This window comes from Sardina pilchardus, chromosome 5, assembly GCF_963854185.1.
Source record: "Sardina pilchardus chromosome 5, fSarPil1.1, whole genome shotgun sequence".
Classification (NCBI taxonomy): Eukaryota; Metazoa; Chordata; class Actinopteri; order Clupeiformes; family Clupeidae; genus Sardina; species Sardina pilchardus.
The window spans coordinates 17,702,406-17,717,071 of NC_084998.1; the positions used below are offsets into that span (position 1 = coordinate 17,702,406).

General features: G+C 39.5%; 1 protein-coding gene across 2 annotated transcripts in view; it reads right to left on the reverse strand.

Moving 5' to 3' along the window:
• LOC134080352 (uncharacterized) overlaps window positions 1–14,666 on the reverse strand; it is a 257,953-nt gene that overhangs the window by 38,913 nt on the left and 204,374 nt on the right. For both annotated transcript variants that reach the window (XM_062536752.1, XM_062536751.1), the window contains exons 35-40: window positions 14,095–14,288; window positions 6,369–6,589; window positions 5,508–5,579; window positions 2,740–3,014; window positions 2,300–2,424; window positions 759–985 (exon numbers count right to left, since the gene is read on the reverse strand). In XM_062536752.1, the coding sequence (XP_062392736.1) occupies window positions 759–985; window positions 2,300–2,424; window positions 2,740–3,014; window positions 5,508–5,579; window positions 6,369–6,589; window positions 14,095–14,288 (1,114 nt within the window). The remainder of the gene's footprint in view (window positions 1–758; window positions 986–2,299; window positions 2,425–2,739; window positions 3,015–5,507; window positions 5,580–6,368; window positions 6,590–14,094; window positions 14,289–14,666) is intronic.

Sequence of the window (14,666 nt, forward strand, 5' to 3'; positions counted from 1 at the left end):
TATCTATCGATTCATAGTACATTTAAACCGATCCAGGGGTTTGCCTACCGATGCACTCGCGTTGTTAACGTTCCGAATGATACCGATACGTATCGGTTAATTTTTACACCCCTAGTAATCAGTAAAGTAACTAAGTTACTTTTAAAAGGAGTCGTCAGTAGTCAGTAATTGGATTACTTGTTCAAAGTAACTGTGGCAACACTGGTCAGATTACGGAACTATTATAGGAGACGCAGTCTAACTCAATAAAACTTGTTTGCATAGTGCTAATCATCCGTTGTCAAACTCTCGAATGAAACATTAAGTGTTATTTCAATCTGCTGCTTGTGTTAATGGCAATTTTGAACTATGACAAATAGTTTGTTAGTTCATGCTCGTCTTTTTCGAAGTGCAGAGTCTTGCGAACATTTTCAGAGTGCCAGACTGAATTTACAAACACCCGAAAAAACAAAACAATAAAATAGTTGTAGTGTTGCAGTCTGTAGGTGACTAGGCTACTAGGGATTTCTGTTGGCATTTCCGAAAGCTCCGAAATATAGCCTACTATATGGGCTGGGCCACTTACAGGTTGCTTCCTGTCCGCCTATTGAATGAGTAGAACTGGGCTACAGTATCAATCATACCGCAACAACGCTACAGCGGACTGTACTGCCACCTTGTGGCGGTAAGTTGTAATACAGCTGTAATACATTTCACGCAGAGCATGAATCATGCAACACGTGAGGGAAATGGCCATTCTCAAGTAAGGCCTACTGTACCTGAAGCTTCTCCTCAAAGGTAACCTGGAGTGACTGCTTATTTGTTTGAGAGGAGGAAAGGACCCCCATGTTGTAAATTACATGCAACTTCGCCGCAAACATAATTAAAATGGTGAATAACATTTCGCCGAATCTTCTAGGATGAATATCTCCATAACCAGTTGTTGTGTATGTTGCCAGTGTCCAGTATGCTCCATAGATATACCTCATGTAAAAGTGAAATATGCCTGGAAAGGAGAAGATACAATAGCAGCAGTTACCAACAATAGCCTTGGAAACAGAAACAGCAATATATCTCACAACAAAATACAACAATAAAATAACACCCTCTGTATTCTAGGGATGCACCGATCCGATATTTGGATCGGATATCGGCCCCGATATGAACAAAATAGCTGGATCGGGGATCGGATAAAATGAGCCGATCCATGGGCCGATCCGAATTTAATATGGTCTCAAAAACAGGCTGAGCCATGACGCGCAACCAGCCATTTAGCCTAGTGCCGCTGTAGCAGCAGCTCACTACTGCGGGTTAGAGTGTGCCTCACCTCACTGTGTGCTCTGAGTGTCTAAATTCATGGATGGGATAAATACAGATACCAAATTTATGTCATAGGATCACAAGAATATCTATACTAACCACCATTTGTCATAGATTAATTATGATCTTCATGCGTTTTGTTGCATTTAGGCAACACGTTTAATGTGTAACACTCAACAAAATAGGCTACTCAAACTAAACACATCGTCATTTTTATCTCATCTGTATAAACTGTTTTTGATATAAAGACATGCAAATGTTCAAACTGGCTGTTAAAAACGTATCATTTATTAGATAAAACGAACGACTTCTACCGTTTACCACCATTCAAACTCCGTGTGAACCAATTAGTTTATCGTGGGGAAACTGCGGGACCGTACCACTATGAGTAAATAGAGGGGTTTCACGGGTGACACCATTTTGGCAGGGGTGTTTCAATGTATGTCACTAATATGGGATTTTTACCTGCAAAATTGTTTTTTATTAGATTTATTATCTAGTAATAACTATGAACTTGAATGTGAATGCTGTTCCAAGTTGCTGCTGGTGTACAACAGTTTTTTTAATACTAGTAATATAATCAATAATGATGATAATATTAATAATAATAATACATTACCTTTATATCTAAGTATTAATTTGTTAGATTTTTTTAGGAAAGTAATGTTTAGTTAGGGAAAGAATGAAGAATGAAGTCAAGCCTGATGCCTTTAGTCTTTTCCACATGGTGAGGTATACAGTTTATTAATTAACAATGGTATCGGATCGGTATCGGATATCGACCGATACGCAGAGCCCAGGCATCGGTATCGGTATCGGGACTGAAAAAGTTGGATCGGTGCATCCCTACTGTATTCATTGCCATCTTTAATCAAGTTGTGGAAATGGGGCTATACAAATAACCTTTAACCAATTTCTCTAGGTCTTACAATGAAAACAATAAATACAAATCAAACCTTGAAGGGAACCACATTTATTAATGCAAGTGATAGCACCTTACCTAAATCACCAAAGAATGATTTCTCCATTCCTGCATGTGATGTCAACAATACAACTAGAACACTAGCAATATGCACAAAGATAGCTCCTTGGACCAAATACTTGGCGATTCTTGTTATAAGCAAACTGTGAAAGAAAATCATTGTGTCAGCACAAGTAAATGGACAACATTTACAGATATCATAATGTAAAGTGCTCAATCTCAATATCTAATTTCACAAAAATTAACCAAAAATAATTTTATTATATAGCAACAAAGTAATCTGTTATAACAATAACAACAACAACAACAACAACAATAATAATAATAATAATAATAATACATTTCATTCAAAAAGTGCCTTTCTTGGCATTCAAGGACACCATACATACATAAAACATTTCTTTTAAAATAATAGTGATTAGTAATAGTGATTCAAATATAAAGTACATGATACATACTTGGTACCAATGGATTTCTCTTCCACTCTCAAGAAAATCAGCGTAGAAAGAATTCTTGGCACATATCCGAGGCGAAGCTTTATAATAACCCCCAAAAATTGTGCTGTACTTGTTTTATCTATTAAATGTAACCCTAGCATTCCATATGGGAAAGAGGCCAACACATCAAATAAGTAACCCAATTTGCCAAACAAATAGCTCCTAGATACAGCTCTATAGTCAGTGACGTATCTTCCTTGTTTATCATAATAAGCAACATGGAACTTGAGGATGATCTGCGAACAGATGAAAGCAGTTCTTAATTAATATTTGGCAAAAAAAAAGTCATCATACAAGCTCTGTTGAAAATAATGTATGATGTCACAGTAATGAAATGAGATGAATAAGAATCTGTGTTATCATATATGTTCCTCCTGGACAAAGCTGTCACATGGCATGGGTAAAGATTACAAATTTGAGCTTAATTGTACAGCTTTATGTCAATGAAAGTTAGTGACAAGCTCCCTTTGCTAGTCAGCTAGTAAATGTTATAATAATTAGAGCCCGACCGATATGGGATTTTGAAGGCCGATACCGATATCAATATTTGAGCCCTTCAATAGCTGATAACCGATATATCGGCCGATAATCATTTATAACCAAAACAATTTAAAAACTTTCTCCTATAAAATGTTGATCAAGGTGGGGCGTTATCTGTTTAAATAGGCCTAACCATCTGGTTTCCTAATAAAACATTCTTATACAGTATTTTTTAAAAATGAAATAAGTAGTGTGGTCTTTTCACCTTTGATAACCACCACTGCACAAAATATTATTTTTAACTTAACCTTTGAAAACCACGCTTGATGTAAACACCTTCGTTGAAATGCAAAAAAAATACTAGAACAAAGGCTGATTTGACATGGAACTACACTCTCATCTGGCGTAATAATCAAGGCAACTTGCAAACTACTGGCACTACTACTGTTTGTTGTCTATGGGGACTATTTTCAGATGCTGCGTACGATATCACTGCGCCTATGTACGTTTGCAAGTTGCCTTGATTATTACGCCAGATGAGAGTGTAGTTCCATGTCAAATCAGCCTAGAAAAACGCCAGGTTTCATTTTCAGTTGGTCTTATTGCACTTTCTAACTTGAGAGGAGACACGTTTTAAATGGGAAAATTCCCAGAAATCTTAGTAACTTTTAAACATGAAGCTAGCAGGCGAGAAGCTAATGGTCTAATCCGATTCAATGATCTATGCTAGGCTGAAGCTAAAAGTTGTATCACCAGACTCACAGAATGGCTGGATGAACGGGAACAAGGTAAATATCGATTGTTTTGCTCGAGGGGAGGTGGAAAATGAGCGTATTTCCAAAAATGGCGGAATATCCCTTTAATGTAACAGTTTACACTCACTGACAGCACTGACAGGACCACCATGGACAGTCTGAGCGATCTTTGTGAACTAGTCAACAGCAGCTTAATAGTTTTAGCAAACAGAACTTTCCCAGTCAAGTGTTTTTAAGGATGCATCGTAGCCTACTACTTCCACCGGTTAAATTCCACTAGTTGTTGGCACTGCCTGTTTTACTAACTAATTTAGCTCCCCTTAGTATGATCAGAAAATGAACGGGATGACAGTCGGGAAGAGACAATTACAGTGCTGCTATCAATATCCTCAGTATAACCGCGTTTATCAGGGTGCTTGCTCTTTTGTCAACTAAAAATTCCAGACTTTTTCCAACCTTTTTCCAAACTTATCATTTTTTCTTCAAGACCTCGACATTTTGTAGTTTAGAGAGTCAGGCTGCCAACACGCAATCATTTTTACTCTCTAATAGTAGTATAATGAGATGTAATGCAGATGGCAACCATACCGAGACCCCCATGGCAGGACCATCTCCCTCCCAAAGACCCTCTCAGATGCCCATGGCAGGATCGACCTACCCCACCCCTTGATTCAACACTAACTCTGGACTAGAGTTGCTCGATTATGGTAACAATCATTATCACGATTATTTTGTTCAATATTGACATCACGATTATTAAACGTGATTACTCAGGGATTTGGAACCATCATCCATATTCAAAATATTACATTTTTGAAAATGTTAAATTGATTGTTAAATATAATCCAACAGGAAAAGAAAAAACATGTAAACTCAAGAAAAAAGGATCTTTTTACATCATGTTGTATATCATATTGGATATTGCCTCTGCAAAATCTATGGACATCCTGTAGCCTACTCTAGCTACTGATTTACTGCATGGCCCCAGGGAGTTGGGTCAGCCCCTTGAGTTGTGGCCCTCTCTCCATCTCTCTCTTCCCCTCACTCTCCCTCTCCCTTTCTCCGTATCTCTTCCTCTCTCTCCCTCTGCTGTTCTGTGCTCTGTCTGCTGTTCTAATAGGCCTCCTCTCCTTTCCTCTCCTCTCCTCTCCTTTCCCCTTGAGTTGTTGAACTGCACAAGGTTTCTTCCTATCACTAACCAAGGTTTCTTCCTATCACTGAATTGAATTGAGTTGAATTAATTCAACAATCTTGAATCTTGAACAGACTTGAGAGACTGATATCTAGAGATCATCCTACTCTGCGAGTTTTTGTACTAGAACCATACAAGTGACACCATTAGAAACGTTTCTATTATTTACTATCTTGTAAAGCCACGGTTACTGCATTTTAATACATTTTAATGGCCTTAATTTGTGCTAAATTGATTCACTACATTTTAATACTTTTTGTAAACCCATGGGCACAGAAAGCACAGGTATTAACATGTCTTACCTCAAAAAGTTGAAGGTATTGAATCACCATGACCATCACATAGGTTTTTTGATCAAAGTTATATGTGATGGGCTAAGAGAGAAATAACAATGACAAAATAATACAGATTAGCTAATTAAATACCCATTTTAAATGAATAACCTGAATTTTAAATTAACAATCTGGATCTTCTTCTCACTTCATTCTATCATAACCTACATTATTATCCCATGCATCATTTACTTTTCCTTTCCTATTGGTCTTAAAATACCAATAATAAAAATCAACAGTTGTGAATGTACACATGGGACCCTGCAAAGCTAAATCAGTCGCTTTCTGCACAATGCTATTTTGAGAAAATCCACAATAAACAAACTTCCGGGTTAAAATGTTGAATTTCACATTTTCGCATAATTCGACAGTCTACAGTTTCATATTGTGAACTCATTTCATGGAGAAACATAGGTTTTGACTCTTAAACCCGGTGAAGATTCAACACATTAGCAGTCATTGCCCTTGTCCACACCGCTTAAAAAGCTGATTTCTCAGGAGAACCGTGTCAACTTTGGATGCGGTTATCTTAGCGATAGTTTTTGTAATACCCTCGATATACATCTCATTGGAAAGCTTAGTTTATGGCCGTTCATGTGAGCACAACAACTTAATTTTGTACATTTTACCAAAGCGACTGGTTTTGCTTTGCAGGGTCACATATGGGAAATGGTACCATAATGATACATGACCCAATTATGGGACCAGTTGAGAAATTCAGAATATGAGATTCTCTAAAACTATTTCATGCTTGTGATAGCAATGCTAAAAGTAGAACTGCAGAATAAAACAAAGAGTTTAAGAGGTGACTAGCACTTTTCTCACACCTACCATATATGTTACTGACCAAAAAAGAATGACAAGGAGCATACAAGATGTGTACTGATAGATAACACGGACAGGGTTCGCTGGGTCCACAGTTGAGTTATGAAATTTCAGCAAACGCATCCAAAAGTTGGAGAAGATATTTAGCACATATCTTTCTCTGAATGTAGGTTTATGATATTTCTTTTTGTGGTCCTGTTCCATTAAGTCTTTGTAAAACTTAATATCTGCAAAGATAACACAATATTGTAACACTTTTGACAGCGTCATAACCCAGAAACATTTTAAGAGTCATTGCATGAGAAAACCAGGCAGAGGTCGGAAGACGGGGGTCGGCCAAATCGGTTCATACTTTGTATGTGTGATAAGTATGTGGAACAGCCATATAATTAAAACCCTCCAGCTTTCTTTTGTTATGGAGCTCTGTGACCCCCCTCAGAAACCCTCAAAAACCCAATAATTCATGGCCGAAAATGACTGAAATTGCAATGGCTACCCTGATTATCCTGATAAAGATATGAACATAAGCTTTATATTTCCATAGAGCCTAGGTAGCATGGTTTTACAGACCAAAAGATGCACTAGGGAGTTATCTGAACCACTGAAAGCAGAATTTTCATCCCTTTAAATTTCGGTCATTTTTAAGAGGCATTATCTCACATGCAGATAGATAATTTTACTGTTGCTGTAGAGAGGAGCATCTACTGATTCAAAAACAATTGTCGTCTAATTGACATAGGCTACATAATGTGCGCCGTGCCAGGAGGGTCTTTAGGGGGATGGCAACACTGCTGGGCAGTCACACTTGTGTCGTTTCTTAGTTCCGGTTGGTGATGTCGTCAGTGTCAAAAATCACAAGCGGCCAACCAAAAATCACAAAGTTGTTTTTCTCGTGACTCAGTGATTGCGCCATGCTGTTGGCAACATATTAGTTAAAGGCCATCCATGCAGAAGCCAAACTAAAGTACTATGAAGAGGTAAAGCAGGCTTTCATGGACATTTTATCGGAGTGCATAACATTATCTATGAGCTGCATCCTGATCGTTGTGATCTTAAATATATAGCCTAGTTAGAGGAACAGACAGAGCAAGGGCCTCATTTATAAAACTTTGCGCAGGATGTACACCAGAAGATGGCGTGCACACAAAACTCAGAAAGTGCATGCGCACAGAAATATTCTGACTTAACACTAGAAGCGCCGTGCCGTTCTGACCCACTTATACCTAGAAGCGCCGCGCCCCGGTCATTTGACCGCTTTGACGACCTACTAGAAGCACGGTGCTGTTGTGAACTACTTAAAGCGCGGCGAGGCGGTCAAAAGACCGCTGAGTCCTTAGACTGGGAGGCTGTTACTTACACATAATGATCGCTAGATGGCGCTTCGTGCACGAATCAAATCGTTTGGTCATAAATTCAGTTTGCACTAAGCCATGTGTCATTCGTGTCAGACCGTGTTGTTGATAGTCTGTGGTTGTTTGTTTCATTATGACATACAACACGTTTGAGTTATCTGTTCATGTATTTGTGTTGATTTGTGTTGTTTGTGGTAAAAACTTTGGAAGAGTTCTTGAACAAACCTTAAGCAAACTTGACTTTCAACTAAAGGCTGGCTTACATTGCACGATTTTGGTCTGTTTTAACAGTCGGCGACTAAATTTCCACAATCGGGCGGAAATCTTGGGAGTTGTACTGAAATCGCAGCGCGCTCCCGTCATCTAAATCGTTTAGTGTAAGGTGCCAATCTTAGCTGTTTTAAGTCCGTCGGAGTCAGTCTTTTTCTAGTTTTGCCGTTACGACAATATCAAACATGTTTGATATTATCGGAAGTCTTTTCAGTCGTGGCTCATGCAAATAGTGACGTGAACATTAAAACCCAATAGTAACCTTGCGCGAACATGAAACAGGAAGGGGCAAAATAGGCGACAGCTGTAGCCTTTATGATTATTTGTTATTTCATTTCTTATAATTTATTAGTCGGCTGTTCTACGTGACAGAACAACTCTATATCTGTTAGTGATGTCACATATCAAACAATGCTGCAGAAACGCGAAAAAATTACTTTGATATGAGTAGGCTATCATGTGATTTCCTGTGAATGATGACGTGTAGCCTATTGCACGATGGAAATAATTTGAAGGAATCTAGCAGCAGTCTTGTAAATAGTGACCCACAGTCTTTGCAAAATCCTAATCTGAGACTGGCCTGTGACTAAAAACTCAATGAATTGTCTCTAGATGTGAGAGGGTCTGAGACTGTAGTTTTTCAAAAATCTTTTCCAAATCTTTGCAAAGTCTGGCAATGTAAGGTAGGCTTAAAATGCTCTAAAAGTGAATGGGTGGCTAGTTCTAATTCACTCCCCAAATTCACTTCTATTCATTTAATAGGTAGCCTACAGTGGGTACGGGTTGAGAATGCACCTTCTCCCGCGGGACTCCCGAAGAGATCCCGCAGGCCGTCAAGCCGATTTTTTTCGAGGCTAAGGCAATGTACCCAAACAACCACCAGGTGGCAGAAAGTTTCATCCCGCATTTCAAAATGATGAAGACCGCATATCCGTCAATAGTCGACTCCTTAATCTCATTTAATCATTACAATGAAGGTGATGACTGGCGAAATTATTCAAACGACGTTTCAATGAACCATTGTTGAAATGAATGAAAATGGTTATAGAAAATCGCCTACAGCCTAACGCCGACACAGCTGATTCTTTGATTGATTCTAAGCTGTTTTGATGTAGGGGATGGGTAAACTGGCGCGCTACAAACATGCTACCAATCAAATGTAATATTAGTAGGACTAGCCTACTTAGACACTTTAGTCATAGGCAACGTTGCCATGTTAATTTGGGCTAGAAGTGCTTGCTTGTGGTGGCGCTCCTGTCCGCTGCTTCTCCCGAATTGTGTGGCAAATTTGTCAGCAATCAGCTTAAATGTCAAATCATATTTATTTCTCTTTGTCGCCATGGTATTGGGGGAAACGCGGAGAAACGAGATGGTCAGTCCTCGTATTTTTTCTTCGCGTTTCGTTATAAGAAATATAAGTAATGTAATGGTCAATTTGCTGTGCAATTGACCAAGCAACCGCGGACCGACAGAAAAAGAAAGCAAACGTTGCTGCGGAAATGCTTGCTAATTTGATGTGTTTAAACGTAGAGCCATACAATTAGGTGTGTCTGTTATTATGATAATTTTCGAGCATAACTGGTTGTCCATAGCTCAGTGACAGGTGTTAATAGCCTTGCCATAAGCACTGCTGCAGGTGCTTCTTTTATTATGCGGTTAGAGCATAAGCGCTTACTCATATAGACTATACTATAACTCAGGGACAGGTGCAAAACCACCAACTGGGATGGATCGAAGGGCAAGCAAGCACTGCCACACAACGTGAAGGCCTTTGTGTTGTCAACACTAAGCAGAAAGTTTCCTACGATGGGGAGAAGTGGCCGCAAGGACTGCATCGATAAGATCAACGAATAGCCTACAGTAATGTTTTACAACCCAGCTGGTATCCGCTGTTCATTCCGACATATCCCCACTCGGCGGTAGGCCTAGGCCTATTTAACTTTTTTTTTTTTTTCAAACAACGTGCCATTCCGACATGAGGTCATTAATAGGCTATTAATGTCATAACTATTAGGCTATCATTAGGCTTACTATGCATGGCTGTAGGCAGCTATGAGGACACTGAGATCTGGACCTCATCGGTTTTGAGAGCTGGAAATACATGTGTTTGCTAAATATCGGTTGTTGTGCATGTTGCGTTCGCGACTCGGGGAAGTGAAAGCAGTTCTGTAAAGACATTGCAAGTTTTCATGGCGATCATCTGCGTCGCGCCGCGCAGCTGTAGCTGATTGTGAAAGCCGATTGGAAATACATAAGTTTAGAGCGAACGTTTCAACTATGTTTGCCATAGTAGACAAAAACACTCAAATAAAACAATAGCCTAACAAATAACTGCATGCGTAATGGACACGGCTCTATATCCTAAATAATTTTCGAGGTTCGCCATTTGGGATATGACCTATCCTTACTGACAATATTTGGATTGGACAATTTAGATTGAGCACAACTAAAGTTGCACGAAGGCAAAATACAGTCCTAAAAGCCTATTCTATATAGCCTGGCCAATATTGTAGATGTGCAAAAGCAGCATTTGCGTGCGTGCTTGCCGGTGAGGTGTAGCCTACAAAAATGAGCATAACATCTGATTATTAAAGTATGGCTATAGGATATAGGCTAGAGAAGAGTTGGTTTAAAATTCAAGTGTAGTAAAAAAGTTTGTGCACATCCCCGGTCAAGGTGCAGAACAAGAGTAGGCTAAATCATAAAAAATGGAAAAAGGTTCGCACACTTGAAATCCTTCTTTTTTGATTTGATTTTATTTTCTTTATCACAAAGGAATGACGTTTCGACCGTGTGGTCTTCTTCAGATTAAAATTCAAGTACGTGCGCTATTTAACCCCTCGAGACCGACTGCAGTCTGCTGACACAGCCAGACGACTCTCCCAACCCATTCATTCGTTTTGGCCGATATAACCCATTCATTCGTTTTGTGCGTAGATTCCTGCATGCTGCATTACCGTGATCCTTAGCCTACCTTGTGGATGATTTTTTCTCATTGGAATACAGCAGGACAGAATGCCTTTTATCTAACAAACGCAAAAGCTGAGATTGTTGGAAGGACTAGGCTACTCAACAAACTTGTTTTTCGTTTCTGGGAGATCTCGTTATCGTTTTGGATTGTCGGATTTTTATACTTATTGTTTGGACTTATGGACAATGAACTTTGAGGGGTGGTTGTTAGTGCTTTACAAAGCTTTGTGTTAATAAGTGTCGGTCCTCCTATCCTTCAGCTCACTGCGCGATGCAGTTGCGCATAGTGGCCAGCCACGAAGTCATTAACTGTTTACGACACAATACATGATATTTGTGTTTTTCGTTTCTTAGATTTAATGCATGTTTGACATGTAAACAGGCCTTCAGTCCGTTAACTTAAGGCCTTCTTTTGCATGGGGTAATAACCTAGGCTATTATGTGCGTAGTGGCTGCATACTCTTGATTATATTAAGAGGCAAATTGTTACAGGACAACTTAAACTGACTTCCCCAATGCTTCCCCGCAGCACATTACATTTTAATATAGGCTAATATAGGATGAACAAAGTCTATGGACTTGCTATATTAAATCCAGTAGCCTAATAATTCTATGTGCCACGTCTTTTCACGATTTCGCAAGTGATGTAGTAGGCTACGTTTAAACATCGACAAACGTCTGTGAGACTACCCATTTCATGAAGAGCAATTGTCTTGTGCGATCATTTTCCCTCCCCCACACTTGTCTAACCAGTTCACTAGACATTATAGCCTACCTATATGCGGCATTGAGGACGATTGCCTCCCTTCCCCCTCTCTCTCGACAGACACTTCCTGACACTAGGGCTCGGGATCAAGACATCAAAACTTCGCGGGCACAGCCTCATTGGCAGCTTCACTCCTTAGTTTACTATGGATTACTATGGATTTACTCCCGCCTTTTAGTGTGTTCCTGTTACTTAGTTTTTGCCTTCTTGGTAGTAGGCTATGTTGCTGTGTAGTGGGGTGTAACAGTGCAACCCACGATCGCAAGAGGAAAAGAATAAATCGCTACTATATTTCTGCGTCTTGTCTTGTGCATCTGAATGAATGGATATTACGTTCAGTGCGCTACCAAATGGCGGCGATATTCCTAGAATGCAAGGCGTGTGCCCGAGCCCTATTATGTAAATGTAAAAAATGTGTGTGTGTGTGTGTGTGTGTGTGTGTGTGTGCGCGCTGAACCACGAATTCACACATTAACTTTTCTTTTCAGCAGACATCGCAATCATAAAAAAATCGCAAAACTTTTTAATAAAATAATGCCTCTTGTCTTAATGGGTTCCGGAGGTTCGTAGAGTAAGTTTTGAACCCCGGTCGCTGACGTATGATTAAGATGCCTCAACCAGTTACGCCACAGTTTGAGTGTCAATCTCTTCACACTTAGCCAAGAAATATAAAGGATTCAGTCAGTCGAGTTCATTTATTCGCGGCATGCACTTGAAACGCCGATCAAAAGTTCTGACATGTTAAGCTGACGTTAGTCATTAATTCACCACATGATAAAATGCTGTTATATTGACGCACAGTAGCCCACGGTAGTCTATGTCTATCTCTGAATCAACATGAACATGCATAACGAGATCCATATATTCTAAGTTGCTAGAAACTTCTTTTGCGGAGCTAGGCCTACTAGTCGATGGTTACAATGAATCACCCTCACTGCCCTATCGCATATCTGACCATTCATTGTTACAATGTTACAAAATGCGCGATCTTCTCCATGCATGTAGCCTATGGTTATAAGTAAAGTGACATGATAGGCATGTAGGCCTATTAAAGATATTTCTGTTAAATACATTTTATTTTCAGTTGTCAAAAGTGGTGGGGACAAAATCTGTGATAAAGTGCTGGGTAAGCTACCCAGCGTCGCCGGTTAAAATGAACATGCCTCCGTTTTAAAATAGCCTATAGGCCTACACATTTCTAAGTATTCCTAGCATAAATGTAGCCTAAATGTCCATCTTGTCCATCTCTTTCGTCTTCGCCTTGACAATAATAGCCTATTCACGGAAATGCGGTCTTGTAACCGTAATGAATTAATTAATTAATCTAAGGTTGCCTATCAAGTCTTTCAGGTTGAATTGAAGGCTTCTAAAACCATTTTCATTAATTTCAACAATGGTTTATTGAAACATCGTTTGATTATAATTTCGCCAGTCGTCACCTTCATTTTAATGATTAAATGAGACGGATTAAATGAGACGGATATGCGGAGCATTTCTCTCCCTCTCCATTGACCAAAACGTTGCTCTGGCATCTCTGCTGGACTGACTGAGTTATAGGCTACGTCGAGTGAGAGAGCCAGCTGTGAGGTACGCTGTAAAACATTCGAAAACTCTGAAACTGCAATCTGACATGCCGAGCGTGATGTCTCTTTTCTCCGCTTGTCACCAGCGCGGTGTCTTCGGGTTTTTCCGTGTTTTCCGGTATGAGCCGAACCTTCATTTTATTAGGGCGGTCTTATGTTGCCCCCTTGCGGTTGCACTTTTAATTAAAGTCCCGATGCTTCGGGAGTCCCGATGTGCGGGAAAGAAAGGAGCATTCTCAACCCGTACCATCTGTAATACAGGAAGCTACTTTGCTGTTCAGTGAGTTCATGTGTTTACGAAAGGATAGTCTCATTCTAAGAAAAGTAATACACAAGAAAGCTATTTTTATTATTTGTTTCAAGTGCATAAGAAAATACCACATTAAGATGATAATACATGAAACAATTGATTAAGCATCAACCAGAAATTATTATTAGTAGGCTACTGTTGCAAGCAATGGCCTCTGGCTTTTAATACCAAGGCAGTTTAATGTTCAAATCCTGTAGATGGCGCTTGTAAATCAACTGAAATCCTCTAGTATTGCCTTACTTTTACACCATATATCCTCTTTTCGTCAATCTACGGTTTTGGTCTACTTTTCTACCTCTTGCATGAGCTGACATGAAGCTGATTTAAGCCTCTTTGAATAAACAAGAGCAAGATGCAGTTCAGTACTTCAGTTAATGTAGCGGCTTCAGCCTCAAGTGAAAGTCTATGCTAGTTCAAGACAGCATAGACAGCATCCCCCCGGGATGACCATTGTGAAAGAGGAAGAAACTTAACAACTTACATCCTTTGTCGCCTGATGAAAAATCCTTGACTTCAACCATCTTTTTCTTTCGGGAACCCACATTGTTTAGATGTAATTCTGCTTGCTTTCTTTCAGCAGCCTTCTTAATTTCCCTACAAATATTTGGATAGTATATGATAGCTTCATCCAGGCTAGCCTTTGTAAGTATAAACAGATCACAGTTGCTTGCTGCCCTGAAAAACACAGAAGAACATATAAAGCATAACATGTGAAATCTGACTGCAAAAAGGAAAACATTCAGTACGACATACCTACTAACACCAAGGGCCTGTACTACGAAGCGGGGTTACTGGCTTATCTGGGTAACTTCGAGAGTAAGTTGATCATGTGTGGTGTAACTTCCCGATTAATCCTTACTACAAGAAAGATGGATAGGTTTTCACTGAGGTATGCAGACATGGCATTTTTCGCTGCCAGTTTTTTTCCCCACCCAAGAATGTCGACATAGTCATTAGTCAACATGCTTTATGTCAGTTATTAGCTGTTGGCTAAGTAGCTGGTTTGAATTGCATTGAGCTCAATGAGAATGAAACCAGCTAATTAGCTAACAG